At 36.3% G+C, this 20,482-nt stretch overlaps 1 protein-coding gene across 1 annotated transcript; it reads right to left on the reverse strand.

Annotated features, from left to right (window-relative positions):
• Nucleotides 1-124: 124 nt before the first annotated feature.
• LOC145580018 (uncharacterized) lies at nt 125-20,370 on the reverse strand. The gene is made up of 13 exons (XM_081637334.1): nt 19,805-20,370; nt 14,163-14,312; nt 13,867-14,079; nt 13,701-13,790; nt 13,390-13,506; nt 12,933-13,202; nt 11,793-11,949; nt 10,994-11,071; nt 9,876-9,976; nt 8,926-9,096; nt 8,166-8,240; nt 1,288-1,392; nt 125-741 (listed from the first exon to the last, which is right to left on the reverse strand). Exons 1-13 carry the CDS (start codon nt 20,201-20,203, stop codon nt 391-393), a joined length of 2,277 nt encoding a protein of 758 aa, XP_081493460.1. The 5' UTR covers nt 20,204-20,370; the 3' UTR covers nt 125-390.
• Between the last annotated feature and the right edge of the window lie 112 nt (nt 20,371-20,482).

Here is a 20,482-nt window from a genome sequence, read left to right on the forward strand (position 1 = left end):
TTGATATAAGATGGTTACGTACGTTTAGCAAGGTTTATTTTAAAAATTGAGAGGGGGAAAAACAAAAACAAAATAAAATACAGTTCTGCTGTAAACAAGGATTAAATACGGAATCAGAGGAAAATTATCAAAATTTGAATTTGGAACATTTCTATTGATCATCAACAATAGATAGCACTTCTGCTGTATACAATGTTTTTGCTGATGAAAGTTGCATAAATTGAATAAGTCAGCTATTCTCATATAAGTGATACTTATTTACTCACAAAATCTCAAGTAACTAAAAATAAAAAGGTAATTTACAGTAAGAATCTAACATATAACACAAGTCCCTAAAAAGTATAGACATAATTGAAGTGAGAATACCATGTACTGTACGGTCTGTAATATTTAGTTATTGTATCCTGAGCAGCATATTTCTGTACAGCATGCAATGCAGCCGAAACAAGCGAGGGATGTGAAAAGCTGAGTGAAAACAATAGCACATTGGTTATTGACCTTCGAACATGCCTGTACACAGCACATACAACAGCAGTATCCACACATTGTTGTGCAGCAATCTGAGGCTGCCCTTGCGAACACTTCAGCTGGTTCTGGCATTTTTGGTTCTTTAAAACCTGGAGGGATATTTTCAGCGGTTGCCTTCTTATTTCCGAACCCAATGCCAATATTTCTCAACACTTTTAGTCTCTTGGGCTCAGGGTCTGTCTTTTCTGCTTCACCTTTGCTCGGTGTTTTCTTCTGCTCACAAACAAACACACTACTATAAGTATAAGCTACAAACCTACAACATAAATGCTAGCCCACACCCTCAACATTTAAACATTGAAAAACACCTGAAATATGCTCATGAATATATTAAGATCCCAATCTATTTCAAAATCCCTGAACTGATATGTAATTTCAAGTATTATGAGGAATGCCTGAGTCCCTGAGATGTGAGATCAAAAGTCATTGGACAAACAATATGTAGATCTCGCAATTTTCCTTCTTGGTCACGGGGTTTTAACCAAAAAAAAAGGTTGTGCCACATACCCCAACTCTCTGATGTTACAAGAGGTAAGGGTATTGGGTCTACAGACTAATGCAGCATTCAAAATGGTTTTCTCCTTCCTGCTAACTGCCTCAGCACTACCAGGTGCTCAGTTAAGATTCCAACAATACTTTGGAGGGTGGACATGGAGCAGGAATTCAAGGTTCTTGAGAGTTGAGACAATGCCATAATACCCAACAAGTGTATAAGTGATTCATAATATAGTAAGTGACTAAGTGATGTCTCAACAATACCTGCTTTGCAATTACTTCTGCCTCTTTATTCAGGGTCTCAGTCATGAATATGGCCATGGATGTATATTCTGAGACAATGCCATTTTGAATGCTCAGTTTTACAACCTGCCAATCAAAGAATAATTGCAGACAATAATTAGTGTAAATTACAAACTGCTATAAAGTATGAGTAATTGAAGCATTGTAGTACTGAACTGCTGTACAGATGCTACCAAAGAACTAATATGATCTTCCAAGGCCTTATATATAAAAGATCCAGTTCATACAGCAGCAAAGAGTTCACACTCTTCACAGCATCATTGTTTGAATATCTCATCACCATGGTTTATGCAAAACTCTCTTTGCATGTGTGTTTAATTACTTATTTTAGATCAGATTTTTTTAAAAAAATAATTGATCAGACCTTATCATATAATTTTCAATTTTTTATTGTCAAATATCTTTAAATTTGTAATTAATAAAATTATGAAAAATACGTACTTGGAAAATACAAATTTATACAGATCTAATAAAACCTCATTTAATATTTTTTTTCCTTAAGGATTAGCGTACATAAAAAGGTCAAAGTTAGTGAAATTAAGCAATCATATCAAAGCAGGAAAAAATAAGTCTCAGATGAGATAAGCAACAATAAAGTGAACTAAACATAGCAATGTAATACTAACAGTACACGGCCAAATTAAAAGTTCATGTTTACAACATATTAGGTCTACTCTTTTGCATTAAGATATCACGTGAAGTTAATTTTTTTTTGAATTCAAACCCAAATCAAGTTCTTTTATCCTCCCCAAAACTTCTTTGCATTTATCTCTCTAGAGTAGCAAACCATATTTTCCCTCTGCTTTCTTGAATTCCATCAATTACTTTCCCAGATATCTTATTACCCTCTTTGCAACTTTGCAACTCTTTCCTAGCCTTCCTCTCAAAGCTTCACCCTTTACTTCTGCAAACTCACCATTTAGTCAACCTTGAGCAGTTTACATAGGATTAGCTGGTTTAAATATCTCCAGTGAATGTTTATAGAATTGTAACGACTCTGGTTTTTGATGATAGATCTGTTCTGATGGATAATTAAGAATTTCAACTTTTATTGTTCATAAATTACATGTAAAATTTTCATATTTGTCTTTTTTGAGTTTGAAATTTATGTTAACGGAGCAATATTTGTTACAATAATTACAAAGCATTATTTTCCTGTTTTTGAAATTATAATCTACATACTTCTCTCTCTAAAAATACAAGTCTATGCATAGCCAATATTTGTAAAAAAAATAAAGATCCAAAGTGATAAAACCCAGAGCAGACCGAAAATTAATCATACAAAACCAGCCTGGAAGAACTGCCATTTTTCAGTGGACAACGAACCAGAATAATTTCAGACCGGTTCCAAACCAGAATTTCAGGGCCCGTTCCATGATTTTACATTTCTAAAATAAATAATATTCGCAATTTCTTTTCCACAAGATTGTTAGTAGCATTTCATATGTCCTAATCACAATACACAAGTACATTATTTTCACTAATAAAAAGAATAAGTCATACGAATAAGATTTCAACATAGACCTTCACTCAAAAAATATTTTTAAGGGATACCAAGTCCCTGTTCTAGACTGGATTTTTCCAGGTATAGAAAACCGGAATCAAGGATTTTCAAGTACCAGAGACTGGGCCATTGTGTCAGGCCGTTGAACCATGCTCATACACACACTAGTACAATATTGTCCGCTTTGGGCCAAGCCCGCACGGTTTTGTTTTTGGGCTCCTTCCCAAAAGGCCTTTTTCTAGTGTATTGAGCATCACTTTATAAATAGCCCCTTCCATTGCTATTTCTTCCATGTGGGATTTGGGATGAAATTCCGAACAATCCTTCCTTCAGACCAAGGACCACATCACCACTCATGGCCTTCCCTTGAACAATAAACCCGATTTGTTACTCGCCCCCATTTTTTCGGTACCGCCGATACACCATCGGCTACCATGGTTCGCAAACCACCGGACCATGCCCACTCGCTCCAACCACGAGTTACAGGGCAACCCCACCGGTTACAGGCTCACCGCAAACCATCAGACCATGTCCACTCGCTCCAACCACGAGTTACAGGGAAACCCCACCGGTTACAGGACATCCCCTGGTCCTACCAGCTTGAACACCATCAAGAGGACTTTCGACACAAAGGGCACAAATCACCAAACTTCGAGGACACACGAGGAACACCCCCACATACTCCATGGCAGCCACCTGCCCCGGACTGAACCAACCCGGCTCTGATACCATTTGTCAGGCCGCCGAGGGCTTTTCATACATACTTGATAAAGTTTTGATCAAACCCGTCGTTGTCTTCTCATCCTTTACATTGTAGGCAACATTCTTAGACAATGACAATCTCACTACTCCAAGTGCCTTGCGATCCAAGACCTTCCAATCCTCCTCCAACATACCGGAGGGTTTCGTTTCCTCAAGAGGTTGATAAAGATCTCTTTGGTGCAAATAAACCTCTATTTGCATTTTCCAAAACCCAAAATCTTTTCCATCAAACTTCTCAATCCTTACTTTCTCGTCTTCCATTGTTAATCAATCCCAGAATTCAAGATTTCAAATTCCAAAAACAAACAATTGAAATTCCAACAAACAACTCAAATTTTGAACACCCACAACACCAAAAATTGAAACTTTAACACCAAAGAATCAAATTTTGGATTTTCAATCACAAACAACAAGCAAATTCCATACAAACTAATCCAAAATACCACCAAATTAACCTTGGCTCTGATAACAATTGAAAGGATTACGTATGTCTTAGCAAGTTTATGATTAACGACAATTAACAATAATCGAAGAACGAAACCAAGTAAAACAAAGAACAAGAACGAATTTACCGTGGGAACCCGAGTGCCGCGAGAAAACCCACCAATCCACTATGGAGTAACTTGATTATGATGATTACAAGCTCTCAATACACCATGAAAGCTCACATCTCTCTTAATTCACTCTCTTAAACCCTAAGAAGATGAACTAATCTCAAGAGGCCTTTCCTCTCTCTTAAATCTAACATCATAACCTAATTAATGACACACTTGAGTATATATAGTCCAAATACAAGGCAAATAATCCAAGGGTTAAGAATACAAGTTACTAACAAAGAAGAAATCAAGACCGTAAAACCGAGGCTCAAGATAAAACAGAGCCCCGAGAAACCCAGTGGAGCAGCCGCTCCGAATTCCTACACTGGACAGCTTCTCGTAAAACAGCCATATATTCCTCGTTTCTTGGCCAAATGAGCTTATGACCAGTCGTTGGAAAGCTCTTGAGATAAGCTATCACCTCCAACTTGAATCATCTTAAAATCCTTCCTAGATTGAGAGATATGCTCATTTGAAGTCAGCCCTTGCCTTTCATTGTTGCTTTGTACCAAGAAATCAACCCATAGCTTAACTACCAAAGCTATGTTCTCCCTTGCCTTCTTGAACCCATAACTTTACTTGATGCGCCGATTGTTTGATTTGAAGATGAGTGATGGTAGCTTGACAGCGGAACACATGAATGAGTTCAATTCGATATTGAGCCAATTGTCTTCGGTGGAGATTAAGTTCGATGACGAGGTGAAGGCATTGATTTTGTTGTCCTCTTTACCTACGTCGTGGAAAACGGTGGTGGCCGCTATTAGCAACTCTTCGGGGAAGACGAAGCTAAAGACTGATGATGTGAGGGATTTGATTTTGAGTGAGAGCACTCGAAGAAGAGAATCCGAGGAGGCATCTGGTGAGGCATATGCGTTTGAGAGTAGGGGAAGGGGAAGACAATAAGGTGGGAGTGCTAGTCATCATGGGAGGTCGAAGAGTAAAGGGCCGAGAAGATCGAATGCCAATGTGTGTGTTGGGGATGTGGCGGTGAGGGGCATGTGAAGAGAAGTTGCCCCAAGATTAAGAAGAAGGGGAAAGGCAAGAACCAAGGGAGTGATGAGGATGAGGATGCATCCACAAACTGGTGACGGAGTATGATTCAAATGCTTATGTGTAAGCACGGAGTGCTCCGTGGATGCTTGGGTTTTTGATTCCGGATCTTCGGTTCATTCCACTCCATGTAAGGAGTTGTTTCGGAGGTTCAAGTTCGAAAAGCTTGAGGATATTCACCTTGCAATGGTGAATGTGTCGAAGTTATGGGGAGTGGAGATGTGAGTGTGAAGCTCATGAATGGTGGCTTGTTGGAGTTGAAGGATGTCATGTACATCCCAAATTTGAAGAAAAGTTTGATTTCCGTAAGCAAACTGCCAAACTCGACAAAGCCAGCTACAAGAGTGTGTTTGAGGGGGGATCATGGAGGATTGTCAAGGGAGCTCTTGTTGAAGCTCAAGGGACATTGACCGGCTCCTTGTACACCTCGGAGAACACATGTGTAGGTGTTGAAGGGGGATGTGATTCTTTGAAGATGGTGTCGTTCATTAAAACGAGCCAAGAGTTGCGAAATCACATGGAAGTTGTGAGTGATGTGAAGAAGTCACACAAGGATGTTGTGTGAGTGAAGAATGAGCACAAGGGTGTTGTGCGTGAAAAGCGGGCTAAGGGTGTTGTGTTTGGGTGGGAGCATGGTCGGAATGTTCCACAAACAAAGGGAAAGGCCAAAAGCTCGTGTGTTGTCATGGATGGTGTCAAGTTCGGGTGGGAGCATGGTAGGAGTGCTCGGATAACAAAGAAATTTTCCATTGTTTGTGATGTTGATTCGGGGTTGGAGGAGACCTCAGTTTTGCTTCCTTGGTAGAAAGGAAGTGTGGGTTGTTGCTTCCTCGATTGAGAGGAAGTGATGGTGCTCTCTTGGTTGGAAGAGAGTGTGTTTGATTGCTTTCTTGGTGAGGAGAAAGTGCTTATATTAAGGTTGGTGTAGACCTTGGTGTTTTGTCCTTGGTGTAAGGATGTGCCTAGCTTCCTTAGTGTTTAGGAGGTGGATGGTGTGCTTTGGAGATTGATGATTATGTTGTGTTCAGTTGGTTGTGTGTGATCTCTTGGAGGTAACCGTATTTCCGGGTTGGGAAATTGAAGGGTTATGGAGAGATTTTGCTCATCAATGAATGTGTTTTGAGTATAAATGAGGTGCTCACTTGAACCGACCTCTAGGTGGGGATTGTTAGGTTTTGTAGTGTGTGGAGAGTGGTTCAAGAAGGCAAGGGAGAACATAGCTTTGGTAGTTAAGCTATGGGTTGATTGCTTGGTACAAAGCAACAATGAAAGGCAAGGGCTGAATTCAAATGAGCATATCTCTCAATATAGGAAGGATTTTGAGATGATTCAAGTTGGAGGTGATAGCTTATCTCAAGAGCTTTCCAACGACTGATCATAAGCTCAATTTGGCCAAGAAACAAGGAATATATGGCTGTTTTACGAGAAGCTGTCCAGCGCAGGAATTCGGAGCGACCGCTCCTCGCCCACTCTTCTCTGTAGGAGCGGACGCTCCTTCGAGGCTCGTTTTGGCTATTTTCTTCCAGTTTGTTAGAGCGCCCACTCCTGTCCTTTGGAGCGGCAGCTCCACTGGGTTTCTCGGGGCTCTGTTTTATCGCGCTTGAGCCTCAGTTTTACGGTCTTGATTTCTTCTTTTGTTAGTAACTTGTATTCTTAGCCCTTGGATTATTTGCCTTGTATTTGGACTATATATACTCAAGTGTGTCATTAATTAGGTTATGATGTTAGATTTAAGAGAGAGAAAAGGCCTCTTGAGATTAGTTCATCTTCTTAGGGTTTAAGAGAGTGAATTAAGAGAGGTGTGAGCTTTCATGGTGTATAGAGAGCTTGTAATCATCATCATCAAGTTACTCCATAGTGGATTGGCGGGTTTTCTCCCAGCACTCGGGTTCCCACAATAAATTCGTTCTTATTCTTTGTTTTACTTGGTTTCGTTCTTCGATTATTGTTAATTGTCGTTAATCATAAACTTGCTAGCACATACGTAATCCTTTCAATTGGTATCAGAGCCAAGGTTAATTTGGTGGAATTTTAGATTATTTTGTGTGGAATTACTTATTGTTTGAGATTGAAAATCCAAAATTTGATTCTTTGGCGTTAAAAGTTTCAATTTTTGGTGTTGTGGGTGTTCAAAATTTGAGTTGTTTGTTGGAATTTCAATTGTTTGTTTTTGGAATTTGAAATCTTGAATTCTGGGATTGATTAACAATGGAAGACTGGAAAGTAAGGATTGAGAAGTTTGATGAAAAGGATTTTGGGTTTTGGAAAATGCAAATAGAGGATTATTTGCACCAAAGCGATCTTTATCAACCTTTTGAGGAAACGAAACCCTTCGGTATTGGAGGAGGATTGGAAGGTCTTGGATCGCAAGGCACTTGGAGTAGTGAGATTGTTATTGTCTAGGAATGTTGCCTACAATGTCAAGGATGAGAAGACAACGGCGGGTTTGATTAAAACTTTATCAAGTATGTATGAAAAGCCCTCGGCGGCCTGACACCTTGGTCTTGTCCGTGTCAAGGGTCCAATCCATTCCAGTCCTGACCAAACGATGCATACCCCTACTGGCAGTGCACGCTTTGTATATGCTCTATACAAGTCCTTTTTCATTATAACCAATAGCTTCGTTGTTCTTTAGCTCTGAATGTTATTGGACCCAGTTTAAAGAGCACGTTAATTTTCTGTCTTTTTATATTACAAATTACTCCCTCTGTTTGCGTTCTTGCATTTTCACAACACATGCACATTACATGACAGAGGAGGAAGTATGCATATTTATACATACATGTATTTAGATATAAAAGTATTTATATATACGAGTGTGCGAGATAGACAAAAATGCACTTGCAAAAACATAATATATACTTCGTAGAATATACAAAGTGTCCAGGAGACATACTTCAAAAAGCACCAAAGATAAAGTAAGGTACCTTTGTCTCAAGTTGCTTATCCTCCAAAAACCATGCTTCAGATGTGCACATGGTAATTTGCTGCAAGGCCAATATCTGTTTCATAGAACAATCAGCCAAAAAAAAAAAAAAAACATTAAAAATGTATGCAATGCTAGTTCATTTTGTCAGAAGTATAAACTATAGAGACACAAAACGTGCGTGCACTTATTCTACATATTGACAATGGCTACTATACTAGTATACTGTTTTTTTCATGAAATGGTTTGGTGCCTCAGAACAAAGGTGTCTTATAGTATAACTTAAATGCTTCTTACTTATCATCTGAGGAATGTCATTTAATACCAAACTAGATAAGTTGTTCTTTAAGTAATTATTCTAAATTAAACATAATAGATTAATGATAAAATTGTGTTGCTTTATTTTCAAATTTAGAATAGAAATGCTATCAGCATGGAGATGAGCAGATCTCACAATGGTGGACTAACAATGATGTCAAGACTCAAGATGAAAAGGTGGAGCAATATTTGTTTTAAGTTTTAAAGGCAGTATTTGATGAAACATCAAAGTACCAAACAGATATAGGTGCATTAATGGTTAGCAGTATTCAATGAAATATTTAATATCAAACAGATATATCATTTAAGGTGCATTAATGGTTAGCCAGGTTCCAACAATCCCACGATGCTAATTGACACATATGACATGTACAAAAAATGGCAACGCAAAACCTCCAACAGACTCAAAAGCCAGAGAAATAAAAACAGGGATGACATCTTACTTTATCAAGAGGGATTGCCTTTGACTTATAAACCTTCAGATCCAACTCATAGCATGTCATGTCAGCAATAATGCCTCTTGCTTTGAAAACTTCAGGAAACTTCCCACTATATCTTCCTGATATTGTCAATGGGCTTTGTGATGAAAGATCTGGAACATTGATTGGGTGCACCTGATATTTTGATTGCAAACAAATGCAATGGCATTCAGTAGACTAATAAGCATGTTATCAACTAGGACATAAAAAAAAATCTTTACAGCTAGTCCAACAAACTCATTTAGTGTAAATGTTAGCAGAAGAGATTAAATAAAAGAGCTTTTACCCTGATATTACAGCACCTGACCTATCAAATACAATAGTTTCAAAGACATGCATAACTGGACCTTTGGGAGATATAAACAAGTCTAACACCAAATTAGTCAAACTCAGGTACATAAAGCAATGTTACAGCTATAATGCTTATAATTTTAGAAATGAGTGTCAAACTCGGACTGGACTCGAGACTGTGACACAAAGTTTAATTTCATTGATCCACCAAATGCATACTTTCCTTTGCTATACTACTCCATAGTTGAGCATGAATGAATCTGTTTATTGCCAAACTTATCAGTTTAATTATCCCTTTTATCTCTATATATCAATTAAAGGAACAGAACTCCATGTTCTAGTATACTGAATGTCTGAGATATAAAGTGATAGAGACGTTATTTGAGACCAAATATAACCCTTTGGCCTTTCCACAACTTGATATCAAAGCTATGCATATATAGATGTTATAAGCAGGAATAAGGTAGCACATAACTAAAGAATAGAAAAAGATATGAACTCATTTTTTTAAGTCTCGAAGCATACCATAAAAAACAGTCTATAGTGGGGAGCCTATATAATTAGATATGAGCAATATGATGCAAACAGGTTCTGAAGTCCACAAATAAGAAGATGAGACTAACCTCGGCATTATCAAGTTCATCTAATGTGTCGAAAGTTATGTTTGTGAGCACGGTAGATGAGGCTGTAGTAATTAATTTCTGCAAACGAGACTCTATCGAATCTGAATAAACCAAAAACAATAAAATAAGAATCAGAGTTAGAGTTGAAAGGCTCTTACTGCATGAACAACAATAATAAAATATTAATAAATAAAACATATTTCCTTTTCTCTTTCCTGCAAGATATATTTTCACATTAACATGAGCCTGGCCACTACATAAGTAACATGTTATATATACTTGTGACTTTGCTTTATGTGCCCAATCTCTAACTACAAATGTTACCCCAGAAAAGAAAACAGAATGATTAACATGAAAATAAAAATATATCTATTAAATGATATTCCACGAAATTATAAATTGAAAAATATTAATGGCCAAAGTTCATCCTCAAAAAGCAAGATCAATGCTATAATATGGAGAGAGTAAAAGCTCAAGAAACAAAAAAAGGTATCTTAATTCAAAAAAAGATGTGATTTGGGAGAAATAAAATGGAAATTTATTTTTTAATCAATTCCTTATCTAACAATTGTGAAACGAATCTGCTTCATTCAGTTCCAAACCAATACACTAAGGAATGCTATTATTCATTCTGATTTTTCTCCAAGTTAACCAGTAACCACAGGGACTCCAATATGTTCCAATATCCAGATGTTTAAATGTAACTCTTAGTTAGGCCCTTTATTTTTTTGAAATCAATATATGATAATATCTCACATTATACTCTAGATGATTACAGAACCCAAAGGACACTTATCATAGAATAGTCAATTGGAAATTTATTTCAGTTATTTTTAGATATGGTTTAGGTATGGTTTGGGATTACCAAATTCTATTGAATATTATTGTACATTAATTCACTTGTCAATTTCTATTGTCTTCAAATACACACCCCAAAAATTAACAGAAGAGAGGATTTCAAGGGGAGATAATAAAAAAAGGGTTACACAACATAAATTTGATGATTTGGACCAGCAAAAGATGGACACATAGGCTATTTTTTTGTATCATCTGACTGCAAGCAGACTCCATAACTTGGAGAAGTTTCAAATCAAAAACTATGAGAGTATGAGACTAACCTGCGTTATAGGCAGCTTCATAATGACCTTGCCCAATCATTGCCAACATTCTTAAAAAGTAATGATTACAATATATACCTGCATTCAGTACCATATATGAGTTTCAGATTCACCCATTTAAGATAAAGGGCTCTTACACCAATAGGCAACAACCTTTCCCAGAATTTGTTCACTACCCACTAAAGTTATTTATAATTTTGTGTTTCAATCAACAACAGCGAGTTGATGCTGATGCAGAGTAAAAAGAGGGGGCCAAGATTTCTTTGCAGTTTGCACCAACAAAAAACAACACTAACACGTAGCATAACTGTGCAAGTCACATAAAATGCAACAAAGTGATGGAACATTTTCAATTACATCATGTATAGCACCATAGTCTAGCATTGGAAATCCCAATCATAATAAAGATGGGTTCCCTTGTGAAAATCACAGAAATAATCAAAGAGACCCAAGATATTGTAGTGAAATGCAACTTCACACAATGGGTATTACTAAGCAAGATATCATCATATGCATCAATGCAAGGAGTAAACAAGATGGTACAGCCAATCAAGTTTTCCCACCCCCTGCCATAGTTGATCCAATTGGAGAATTTAATATCTAATCTTTGATATATTCTTGAATCTAAAAGCAAGGAATATCAAATAGAAATGACATAGAGAATGCAATATACATTTACAACATTTATGGAACGATGCAGTTTATTTTGTACGTAAAATGTTTTATCAACACACAATATCATTACCAAGAGCACCATCAATGCCACAAGGCAAGAAAGAACAGTATTTAGACTATTTACCAATTCCAAAGGTGTGTATGCGTGGAGATATGGCTTTTGTACTAGAGAGACGACTCTTTACAACCTTGCATATACGTCTCTCATCTTCAACAGCCCCATCAGTAATCAGAAAAATCAAAGGTAAGGATTTGTGCGTATCTGATAACATCTCCATCGCCTGAAAACAAAAGGGGGGATATTAATCTAAGTTCCTCAGCGAAAAGTATAAAAGGAACATGATGGATCTGGCAGCATATCTGGCAGCATATCAATCTCTTTTTAGTATATATGAAAATTATTTAATTAAAGCAGCAAGAGATGCCCTCACAAAGAAATGCAAAACAATTAAACAAATTTACAAATTAGTCCAGTGTCTATTGATCTCCCCGATTGAAATTTTATTCAAAGCACCAGATGCCTTATTCCGTAAAGATGCTAGTAATGTTAATGCATCCCACAATAAATCACGCAGAATAGAAACTACAAAGTCCATTTCAATCAAATGCCCCACAAGATGCCACCGTAACATTTTTTCTGTAGCAAATTAGTCTCCTTCCCGTCTCCAACCCTACAAAGTGACCCTGTGAGGCTGTGACCACTTCTATATTTAAGAACAAACCCAAGCCTCTTTGACTAACACCAAGAGTCTTTTCCAAAGATACCATGCCATTTCACAGTAAAGAATAACATGTGAGCAAAGATTCACTAATGGTTAGGCATAGCAAGCATATGTCGGGTGTGATAGCCATTCCCAGCTGGTGTGCCTTCTCAAAGCTAAACATGTGTGCCTTCTCAAAGGTAAACATGTAAGATAAAGGGGTGAACTCAACCGGAGTATTGGTAATTTTAATGCCAATGTCCACAATCACAAGTTCACAACAATCTTGGCAATCTTAACGTCATCTATCCACAATCACATTTATGATCTGGTTTCCACTACTGCCTCAATTGACACATAGTTAAAAACACAACTAAACCTTGACAAGCAGGAATATGAAACTGAATGAGAGTCAAGTATACAACACCAGAGTCCAAATTTAATGACAAGATGCATAAGCAAACCCAGAGGTTTCAGTCTGTCGACAATAAATCCCTTCCAGAATTTTGCATTAATATAGTCATCTGAGAGAGAAACTCATTCATGAAAGAGAAAAGAACAACCTTGTCAAGAGCAAGAGAAATCTCGGTGCCATCCCCGACCAGTAGAGTGTCATCCATCCACTGTATGGCTCTTTCAATGGTCTCCTGGTTAGCATGCTTCATAGATGATGAAAACGGAAAGGTCGTCGCATTAAAAGCTATTATGTTGAACATATCTTCAGGAGTAAGCTCAGAGAGTGCTGCACCCAATGATTTTTTGGTAGCCTCAAGTGGCCTCCCTTGCATGCTACTACTTATATCAACAACATAAATGATATTTCTGGCAAAAACCTGGCAAAAAGGAAACATCATATTAGACTATATACATCCTAGAGAAAAGGTGCAAATTTCAGTGCATATTTTCTCAAGATTAATTTAGACAGATGGAAGCCAACATGATGCAAAGAAATTAACTGATCTTTTTTCTCTCCTCATTAGGCTTAAATGTTGTAAATTACATATACATAGCAAATCAAACCTTTTTTCCTTGCAGGGTTCCTGGAAGAAGATGCACACAAAACATCTCTCTTTGATCTGTATCTTCAATTGATGGTGACTGCAAAAGCACACTTCCAGATATACGGCTTGTAGGAACCTAGAAAGAGAGAAAGTAGAAAGGATATTAGAATATACATCTTATACTAATCACAAGTTTGCATCAAAAGATGTTTGTGCTAAGTACATCCATTTCTCGTAACTTCAATATATACTTCTGCTATCTATGGAAGCACCCAGGCAGTACTATTATATAGGATAATAGGCACAAATTGACAATGATATATAACTCACGCTGTATGAGAAGCTAAAATCTGTATTTGACCATGAGAGAACATCTGACTCATACTTGAATGACAGAGAGTCCACTTGTCGTTTTCGTTCCTGAATGATACTAAAAATATTTCAGAAATACAATCTCATATATCATCAAACTCTATATAATATATAAAAAGATTACCTTTAAAGGGTGACTAATAGTCTTACACAAGACTTCACTTCCATCACCTGGATGGACATTTAGTTGCATCTTCTCTTTTCTGGGTATCTTTTTGCTTGCAGGATTCACATACTCGGGAAAGCAGAATGGTATGCTCAGAGAGAATTCACCATCATGATACAACAACTTTTGCGACCAGCTTATTGTGATATTAAGGTTGGATCCACCATCAACCTAAAGGTTAGAACGCACATGAGATCCAATTCTTCATAAACAAAAATAACTGATTACAAACATACTAGGAGATGACAACTCACCTCGGGAATTGTTAAGAAAAATATGTCAGGCCTCAAAAATCCTCCATCATCCACACCTGATGCCTTTTCATCCTTTGCGTCTTCCCTGGAAACTAGTTGAGTATGATAAGACTTTTTAGGAGCATTAATCTCAACACCTAGAATTGAACCCTGTTAGAATGACAGATTGTTTGAGAACACATGGATGGAGAAATCACAGCAATAATAAGCAATAGAGATCACAGCTATTATATGATGTTAACTTGTTAAGGGGAAAGAGGGGGAGATTATTCACAATTTAATAGACTATGCAAGTGTATGAAAGGAGACGCAAACCACAAGGCATGAGGCAGACGCACAATCACAGGCTGTCACAAGAAGACAAGCAAGAGAATTTCCCACTGAATGATGAGGCAAAAGGGCTGCAATCACCTTGTGCAGAACAGGACGAAACTCTTAATCACCTCAGCAGACTATGCAAGTGTATGAAAGGAGACGCAAACCACAAGGCATGAGGCAGACGCACAATCACAGGCTGTCACAAGAAGACAAACAAGAGAATTTCCCACTGAATGACGAGGCAAAAGGGCTGCAATCACCTTGTGCAGAACAGGACAAAACTCTTAATGATTAGGTTTCTTGGGTAGGGTAGAGCTTGGTATAAAAGAAAGAGGAATGTAAGAGTGAGGGTTATGTTGAGGGAATTAATAGAAAGTAGCAGTAGAATAGTAGAGTAGCCTCCAAGGTAGAACCTTTCTCCATTGTAGCCGTTAGTTTTGAATATTAATCAAAGATCCAAGCTTTACCTCTATTTTCTCTGTTTTCTGTTTCTTATCTATCTGTTGAATACCGTAGTCCATAGCATAGACCAACTACATTAACTTGTTAAGGACCAGGTTGGGACAGTGATGAGATATTTAAGGTTCAAAAACAACCTATGGCTAAAATGATAAATGATAAAAAATTATTTTAAAATGTTAAAAAGTAATATTGTTGAATCTCAGAGGTAAGGCTATACATAAGAGTTAGTCTTCTTCGATGCTCAAAGTGAGCACCGAATACAGATTCGAAATGGAAATTGACAAATAATCCAACTAAATTAAGTCTAAGATCAACTACATGAATAATAGTCAATGAGAAAAGTCTAGCTATTGAGCGTGTAGCCGCGTAGTACCCCCACTATTCATTTATGCATAAAAAGATTGATCACACTGATCAGAAAGGATTAACAAAATCAAAAGAGAGGGGGGGGGGGGTAAAAACCTTGTACATAGAGAAAAGAAAATTATTACTATTAACATAGGGATACTAGTGAAGAGATCTCATGATCCTAAAACAAGGAAGAAAATGCTCACTTGGTTTATGACAGACATGCATCAAACACATTCACACCTTCACATACTAAAATCGTACAAAACCATTGTAAGCAATTGAGATTTAATCAGTTCAGCATTGACAAACTAGCATATACTCCTGTGTATTTTTCCTAAAGAACATTAAAACTAAATTAGTTTGAGAGGAGATGCAGATGACATTTTAATTTTTAGCATTTGATGAAAATCAGAAAAATAGTGAAGTATATTCTAGCTGTCTGCACAGTCATCTTATGTCAGAGATTTACACCAATCATCTTAGAAAGAAAACTCACTAATGGTTTATACAAGTATAACTTAGTAATAACAGTCATTTAACTAATTCAGGAGTCAGTAGTTAGTCACAATAAGAGACCATGAATACAACTGGAAAAAAAAAATCATAAACTCATAAGTGCTCTATCTCAGCAGTGATGGATCTAGATAATAAATACTTGTATTCATTGTCAGTTATTTGTCACCCTCAATTATAAACACAAACTTTTGGAAGAAAATTGGCTAATAGGTGGCCTAGAACACCAATCAGTATAATTTCTCCCTGCCAAAAAATAATTCTCCACTGGTTAACTATGGAGATTATAGGAAGTGGGCCCCTTTCTCGACTCTTTGGATAGGAAAGAAAAAATTGTTTAGACATTTATATCATTATCCCTACCTTATTAAAAAGTGGAAGAATACTCTTATGAATAGTGTTCTTCCAATTACATCCTTCAAAATGTATATTTACATGTTCACCCTCTTTTATAGTTCATACTTAAATCTAATCTTTTCCAATTTCTTTCTCTTAAACTAACACCCTTTTCTCTGTCATCCTCTACCTTTCTCCTCAATTAAAGCGGCCTATGAGTTCTCCATTGAATTGCAAACTGAGCTTTCTTTCCTCTATTGATTCAGGTTAAAAGGTTAGGTGACTTTTATAAAAAAAAAAAAAAAAAAAATTGAATAGCAATTTCTCAATCTAGGTAGACTGTTAAATTTATGAAGGATCTCAAAATTAAATTCGTCAAGGGTTGTTTGCCATTTAAGTACAAGCAATGGGTTCTGGTAAAAACAAGAAATCGGCAAAATTATCAGTTAATGTTAATCCAAATTCACAAAAAACATGTCTCAAATGTTGGTTTTTTTCTATATAATTAAAAAGTTGGGGTTTTCATTTTTTGGGGGGTTTTTAATTATTTTTGGTTGATGGGTTGATTAATGCTTGTTGTGAACTTGTGCGGCAAAATGTTGTTGTTGGAAGCAAATTAGCTGAAATTTTGAGCATAAATATATGCTCAAGGAAGCTGGAGAATGCGACAGTTTAGGAACTTAGAACTGCATTAAGGTGATTTCTTGTTGAGTATACAACATGTTTTTGTGAATCCTAGCTTAAACGAAAATTTGGTAACTTTATGTTTGAGGTTGGTTGTACTCCCTCCACCTTGAATTAATAGTTGTGTTGGGACAGATACCCTTCTTACTGCTTGCCATATAATTGAAGAATGTATGTTAGTTACAATGAGATAAATGTTAGTTTTCATCTTTTAGTCCAAACTTGCAATTGGGCTGAAGGAGTATATGAGTCATAGTATGAGGAAGAATATAATCAATTTTGTTGGCTTTGGATAACATGTGCGAAGTTATATTATTTGTGCATAGACTTCATTTGCTACCGAAGTTTCTTATAGAATGATAGTTCAAGTGAATATATGTGCTAGAACAATCTAATTGACCTGATCACATTTAAAGTAAGCTCTACTTCTCTAAACCTATCATGATATTTCCCTAAATCAATTCAATTAGCACAATATTGCATTTACAAGAACTTTAGGTTTTTTCAAGATATCAAGTTTGTTATTTCTCTGCTTTCAAGGTGTAAAGATGAGTATACTAAAAATTGAATATTGTCTGGTTCATATTGTGTTGGCTTTATTTGGATTGTTGCTGAATGTTTTTGAATGAAGTTAGTTTCTTGAATTGCAGAAATTAATAAATATTTTTAAAATTAAACACATTTTCTAAGTTTTATAAGGCCTCTAATTTGGTCATCAAGCGTTTGCTTATAGAATTATGGGTTGTTCTAAATATGCCCTTGGCTTGTACTTAGACCATCTCCAATAGTGAGACTCGACTTTTAGTATTGAAATACAAAATGAGTTGTTTTTTTACCTCCAATGGTGATACCATACCCACTTCTCAATTTAGCAACTCATGTGAAGTCTAATTTCTTAATGGTGAGACTCTCTTAAAATATACAAATGTCACTTTCAATTTATGGCCCACCAAATCCATTTCTTTTTTACTACCAAATATTATAAGATTAAAAAAAAACAACAAAAAAAGGTAAAACTTAAATAAATTGCAAAATATATTAGAATATTGACAAGGGCCCACACTTTTTGTCAAATGAGACTCAAAGTTGAGTATCTAAACTTAGCAACTTTCTTTTGGAGTTGCTAAGTTTAGATACCAACTTATTGGTATACATTACAAAAAATACTCTATCTCTCCTAAAAATACTCACTTGAGTCTCACCATTGGATAGGGTCTTATATTGGCAATACAATTTTTTTAAAAAAAGTGAACGAAATGTATAGTTTTTGTAATCTAATTGTTTATGTTGTAAAAACATAAGAATAGGTGAATATACTATATGCAATGCTATTTGGAGACACCCAAATACAGTTATAGTTTGAAAGAGAGCATGAGATTAGTGGAGTTGTCAGATGAATATAATATTGGAAATATGCTTGAGTGATTCGAGTGGTGTTTGAAGATGACCAACAAGACTGAGATGGAGCTTGCAGTGACTATTATTGTGTGGTTGATATAAAAGAGCAGGAATAATGTGTGTGGGGCCTCCTCTTCATCCAGCTGAAGTTGAACTTGTAGAATGCAGCGTTTTGGGAAGTGAAGGAAGCAAAAAAGGGCACTTATTCGGCACCATCACTTTCGTCTATATATCTCTTGTTCTCCTTGTTAATATATGCACAATCTACCCTTAATTTGTAGTCAAACTAGGATCAAATGAATCATGTTCTGGTTTACTAGGAACAAAAACAGAGGTCTATTTTATCTCACGTGTATTTAACTTGTGTTAGTGGCTTATGTACTATGCTGCTTACAGTCTCTCATCTTAAGCTTATACTTCCATTTTTTTTTTCTTCTTAAAACCAGCTTATGCTTCCTTAATAGAAATATTTCGAGAGAAACCTTATGTGAACAAGATAAGATCCTTGTTCATAACAATTTTAGTATGACTATAATTGAATTGAGCTTCTTCCTAATGCAATAGCAACTAAAAGTTTGTAAACTTAGAGGTTCAAATAAATAACTTCCAACGATGTATGGCTCACTATATCGCGTGCATCGCGCGCGTGGGCTCCCCTAGTATAGTATAATATGGACGATGTGGTAGAGTAAGGAATAAGAAGGGATAAAAGTAATACAGCAAAAGTAGGAAATAAAAAAGGAAAGTAGGAAGAAAAAAACAGAGGGAGGGAGTAACACCCTTTAATAGATACTTGAATTTTCTCCTTCTAATTTTCAAACAAATTTGGCAAATGGCCAGTGTAACATTATGCTCTGGATTTCGAGCGTACGAGTAACAGCTTCTCATACGTAGTATTAGATTTGTATAATACATCTAGAACACTCCTATAGTTTTCCTCTTATGCACTTGCCTCAACTCCATGCATCATATGAGCTCTATAAATGTCTTATTTGATAGGCATGTTCCCTAGTGTACATTATTGTTTCAATCATTCCAAAATAAAGCAATCCATTTCTCTTGATTGTCAATACCTATAAAAAATTACATCATTATCCCCAAAATAAATTCACTGTTACTGTTCCAAAAAAACAAAAAAAAAATAAAAAAGCTTACTTTCTTCCTACTTATAGCAGTTTTTGATATAGTAACAACTTAGTTGCAGCTACTTTTTCTTCATAAGACTCTAACAAAATTCATGTCTAAGAAATTTCGCCTTCAAACATAACATAACATTTTTCTTGGTACGAAAACTCTTAAACGTGAACGGAGTAGAGTTGTCAAAAACTGACCCGACCTAAGATTATTCAACACAACCGGATATCATTGTATACGTCTAAAATAACTCATACTAACACGACCTGACTTAATATAACCCGAATACTCGAATTGACAGCTCTAAATTTATATTCTCTGACAGGCAGACAAATTCATACCACTCCAAATTTTTTGTTTTTTTTCAGAATCAAATAACATCAATCAATCAAAATACAATCAATCTAAAAAATCCGAAGAGAGAATAAAATAAAATCGAAGATCACCTGCTCACCCATAGGAACAGCAAGACGGCAATCACAGACCTTACTTCCCATAACACAATGAACTCGCCATTGACCAGAAACCCTAACAAAAACGGTATCCAAATAACAATCAACCTCCAATGAAACACTATTCATCTGAAGCGGAATCAACGCCGGAGGATCACATCTACCATAGACATACGGCTGATAGCTCGGAATATCAGGATTATCGACGATTCCAGGGTCGGTGATTACAGCGTACACCATTGGAGCTGTCGGAAGGTAAAAGCTCGGATTCTTCGACATCGATGGCGGAGGTTTTGGCGGTGCTACTGACCTATCTTTGCCGAAGTACAATCTCTTTGAGAGCTTCAATCCTTCTTCTACCGCCTCCATGAAAGCTTCTTCGGCTGCTGCCATTGATGAGAGTAGTGGATTTCTAGGGTTTGGTGTCGAAGAGAGAGGAGAGAGAAAATGAGAGGAGAGAGAAAGAGAGTTGTTATGGAGCTGAGAATAAGTTCTGGAAAGAGAGAGGAATGGAAGGTGTGTTAGATTGGAGAAAAAGGTAACAGAGAAATACAGTTAGGCATTCATGATTAAATGAATGGACTGTTTTTTTTTTTTTTTTTTTTTTTTGACAAATGAATGGACTGTTGTAGTATAAGATAAAGTAATTTTTTTTCTAATAATGTGATAATT

This window comes from Chenopodium album, chromosome 14, assembly GCF_948465745.1.
Source record: "Chenopodium album chromosome 14, dcCheAlbu1.1, whole genome shotgun sequence".
Lineage (NCBI taxonomy): Eukaryota > Viridiplantae > Streptophyta > Magnoliopsida > Caryophyllales > Amaranthaceae > Chenopodium > Chenopodium album.

Coding starts and splice junctions, on each gene's coding strand:
- LOC145580018 (XM_081637334.1), bottom strand. CDS start 20,203: ATGGCAGCAGCCGAAGAAGCTTTCATGGAGGCGGTAGAAGAAGGATTG. Junction 13,791..13,866: donor CTATTAGTCACCCTTTAAAG/GTAATCTTTTTA, acceptor AGTATCATTCAG/GAACGAAAACGACAAGTGGA. Junction 8,241..8,925: donor AGGCAATCCCTCTTGATAAA/GTAAGATGTCAT, acceptor TCTATGAAACAG/ATATTGGCCTTGCAGCAAAT.